The 3,735-nt window shown below is 53.4% G+C and overlaps 1 protein-coding gene across 1 annotated transcript; it reads right to left on the reverse strand.

Annotated features, from left to right (window-relative positions):
- Positions 1–325: 325 nt before the first annotated feature.
- Positions 326–3,443, reverse strand: PpBr36_06088 (uncharacterized protein; the record flags this gene model as incomplete). The annotated part of the gene is made up of 4 exons (XM_029893235.1): positions 326–427; positions 496–830; positions 927–2,250; positions 2,418–3,443. Coding segments are annotated over 4 exons (2,787 nt in total), but the record flags the coding sequence as incomplete, so codon positions are not given.
- Between the last annotated feature and the right edge of the window lie 292 nt (positions 3,444–3,735).

Consider the following 3,735-nt stretch of genomic DNA (forward strand, 5'->3'; position numbering starts at 1 on the left):
TTCCCACTCTCTCGTCTCCTCGTGAGGTGAGTACACGCGCCGAAAAAGAGCAACAACGAATCAGTGCACGGCTCCGTAGGGAGGAAAGAAATCCTGGCATCGAAGTAGAAAAATAAATCCAGACGCCAAACCAAGAAGCCCTCAGGGTTCCGCCTCTGGTGGTAACAAATAGCGAAGCAGTAAGAAAATATACACCTCAATTGGATTGGCGTGCGATGATGGTATAGACAAGTAACACATTGGCTGTCCTAGTGCTGTCGTCGAGAAAAAAAAAATCAAGTGCTCTTCTTTCCCCTGGTTTTTTTTATTTTATTTTTGTTTTTTTTTATTGACCCTTGCGAGCCTTTTCTTGAGCTCTGGCCTCTCTCGCTGCCCTGACTAATGGTGACAGGTGTGAGAGATCGACACACATGTTCATAAACTCATGCTAAAAAGCGGATGTTAGTCAACTCATCTATTCGCCATTACTATTCAACGAGTGCAAAGCCAACTTACCCTCAGAAGATCATGAGCACTCGCGCGTTTATCTGGGTCCACCTTCAGGGCAAAGTAGAGGAAGTCCCTGAAAACAGGGGACATGTTGCCCTCGTCCTTAATTTGAGGTGTGCCGTTCGTAGCAATCAACCACAGAGCTCGGAGTGGCGACTCTGTGAGGTACGGGGGCTCGCCCTCAATCATCTCAATAGCCATAATGCCTAGTGACCAGATGTCGACCTTACGCCCATACTCCTTGCGCGTGACAACTTCAGGTGCCATCCAATAGGGAGTGCCGACCATGGTCGTCCGCTTGTTTTGAGCCTCGTTGATGGTGGCACAGAACCCAAAATCAGCTACGTGGCGATTAAAATCAAAATGTCAGCTTCTCCAGAATGAACTGCTGCATCGTGGTGGTAGCGGCTCAAGCACCGGCAACGCAGTGTACTTACTCAGCTTGATATTTCCCTCCATCGACAACAAGATATTGTCTGACTTGATATCACGGTGGATTACACCCTTGGAGTGCAGATGCTGGAGGCCAAGAAGAGTCTCTCGACAAACAGAAGCGATTTGACCTTCGGTCATGATGTTGAAGGTCACCACGTCTGTCAAGCTACCGCCTTCCATAAACTCCATGACGACCCAGAGTTCTCCGCCACACAGATAGCTGTCGATGAAGTTGACGATGTTTGGATGTGAGCTGTCCTTCATGACCAAGATTTCATTAATGATCAGGTCCTTCTTGGGCTGCTGTTCCAGGTTCATCTGCTTGATCGCTACCAGTCGGTTGCTCCCCCTCTCATGGCCGGTGTAGACACCACCAGAAGCGCCCTGGCCAATTTTGGTGAAGCTGCGGTAAATTTCCCGCGGATCCCCCTCTGAGCATATGCGCTTCAGCGCTGCTACAACGTCGAGGCCGTTGCTCTGTCGTGACCGGTGTCGCGGGCGTGATGCTGGGACAGGTCCAATCTGTGGTTGTTGTGGTCTTTGCGGTTGTTGCGCACCGTTTGCATCAGTGGGCCTCGAGTACTGGTGTTGGGATTGAGGAGGAGTCGGTTGCTGAGCCTGTGGCTGCCTCTTACTGGGAGCCCGACTCATCGAACCTGACATGGAAGCTTGTGCCTGAGCGAGGGCCTGCTCCTGCTGCTGCTGCATAAGCTGTTGCTGATAGGCAGCCTGGACAGCAGGGGATTGTTGGGATGGGGCGTAAGTGGCGTTCCCGTTAGCTCGGGAGTTGGACCTAGACCGGTGCTCCTCGGGCAGTATTGGCTGTGATTCCTTGGGAGGCTGGTATGTTGTGGGTGTGAGGTCGTCATGCTGAGGGGGCATGTCAATCCCGGAATCCTTCGCTGCATAAGGAGCCTGTGGTGCTGTACGTGTCGGGAGGCTCACGGGCGGTCTCGGGGCTGGACGGCTGGGCATCAGAGTAATATCTTTGTTTTTTGGTACCGGTGGTGGCGACCTAGGGTTTTCGAAACTGCCTTCATGACCAACCTGTGGGAACCGTGGACTGGCCGGCGGGCTGATCATGGGGGACATTGGGTTATAGTGATGCGGCGCCAGACCTGGCGAGATCATCGAGCCAGCTGAAGGAGCGCTTGGGAGCCCTGGTCGGGCATCGTGAAACTTCTCGAGGACCTGGTCCTCTGCAGGCTTCTCAGTCGTTTCCTTGTAAAACTTTATAACATTGACAAGCGTCTCGGGATTTTCTCTACGCTCTTTCTCTGTGATACCGCTTTCGCTGATTAGTCGTTGCCATTCTTTGGGCAGACCCTGTTGCGAGAATGCATGTTAGAAACAGCCCAGTTCATATGACATCTGCGAGGGGAAATGGAGTTGCGAGCATATGAATGTAGGGGATGGCAGTCCCAGGACATGAGAAAGAAAAAGATAAACGTGGGCAAAGCAAGGACAAGAAATAGGAAACGGCCTGAACGGACTGTAAACTGCCCGGTGGCACTGTCATATCCCACGTGGGTGACATGTACCGGGTTCTCGGGAGCAGAAATGAGCGGCTTTTTTGGTGTTCCAACCAAACCGCTCATAAAACCGGAGAAGCCCGACTTCTTTCGTAAGACGCCTGGCTTAGGCTCTTTGGTCTCGTCGGAATACCGCTTGGAGGTAGGCAACTGAGCCTCCATCCCCCTGGCCTGCTGCGACTTTTCGCTCATGGCAGCGTTAGGAAAGGTGAAGGACTGTTGAAGACCCGGACTGCCCCTCGAGTACTGAGCCGGGGCGGCAGCGCCGACGGGAATGGGATGGCTGATGTGAGGGAAGGCACCAGAGCCCAAGGTTGGCGAGGCTTTGGTCGCCTCAATGCGATTGAGGATGGCGGAGCCGTCGAATGGGGCACCGATAAAATCCTCCGAGTTGTTGAATGTTAGGGAGTTTGAAGACTGTGGGCCGTGAGAGTTCCCGTAGCTGTTTGAACGACTGTGTGAGGCTGCAGAGTATTGATTATGAGGATGGGCGTTGAAGGTGGAATAGTTAATGTTGCCGCCGTTGATGTTGTTGTAGTTTGGAAGTTGGTGGCCGTAGTCGTTGCGAGCGGGGTCCGAGTCGCGGTCTCGCGCAGACGACGACAAAGAGGACGCGGCGAACTCGGGGGCGACGGGAATAATGGGCGAATGGTTGTTGAGGCGAGTGCTCGACGACGGGTTTCTGGGTGAAGAGCTGTTTGACGCGTAGGTGCTCGTGGGCGTCCGGGCGGGGGGAGCGCTTGGAGCACGGCGTAGGCTGGTCGAGCTGCGTTTGTCCACCAACGATTGGGCGTCTACACGGCTATCGATGCTCAATGAGGAGCTATGGTGGTGACGCGCCGATGTGGAAGGAGGCGGCTTCTTGGTGAGCCTTCTCCGTTGCGACGTTGAGGAAGGGGAGATGTGGTTGGCGTGTGATGTGTCGCTCGGTTGTGTGAAGTTCGAATGCCCGTCCATGATCCGGTGGTGGTGGAGGACATCGAAATTCTCTTTTGGGGGATTCCACCGCAGCAGGGACGGCAAGGCAAGGCGGAGGTGGGATAATTAGAGTGGGTGTGGATTGAGTGAGGGATTGAGTTGGATGGTTTGATTGATCCGACCCAGTTGCTTACTGTCTGGCCACAACTTTTTCTCTTTTGCTTCGTTCCGCAGTACACTAAAAACAGCAGCTGGCGGACCCCCTTTTCTGTTTGTTTCTTTTCTACTTTTTGTTCTGGGGTTGCGACGAGCTGGGGGAGTCTGTCCGGTTTTTGTTACCCGTAAAATGCAGAACAGACAG

This window comes from Pyricularia pennisetigena, assembly GCF_004337985.1.
Source record: "Pyricularia pennisetigena strain Br36 chromosome 4 map unlocalized Pyricularia_pennisetigena_Br36_Scf_6, whole genome shotgun sequence".
NCBI lineage: Eukaryota > Fungi > Ascomycota > Sordariomycetes > Magnaporthales > Pyriculariaceae > Pyricularia > Pyricularia pennisetigena.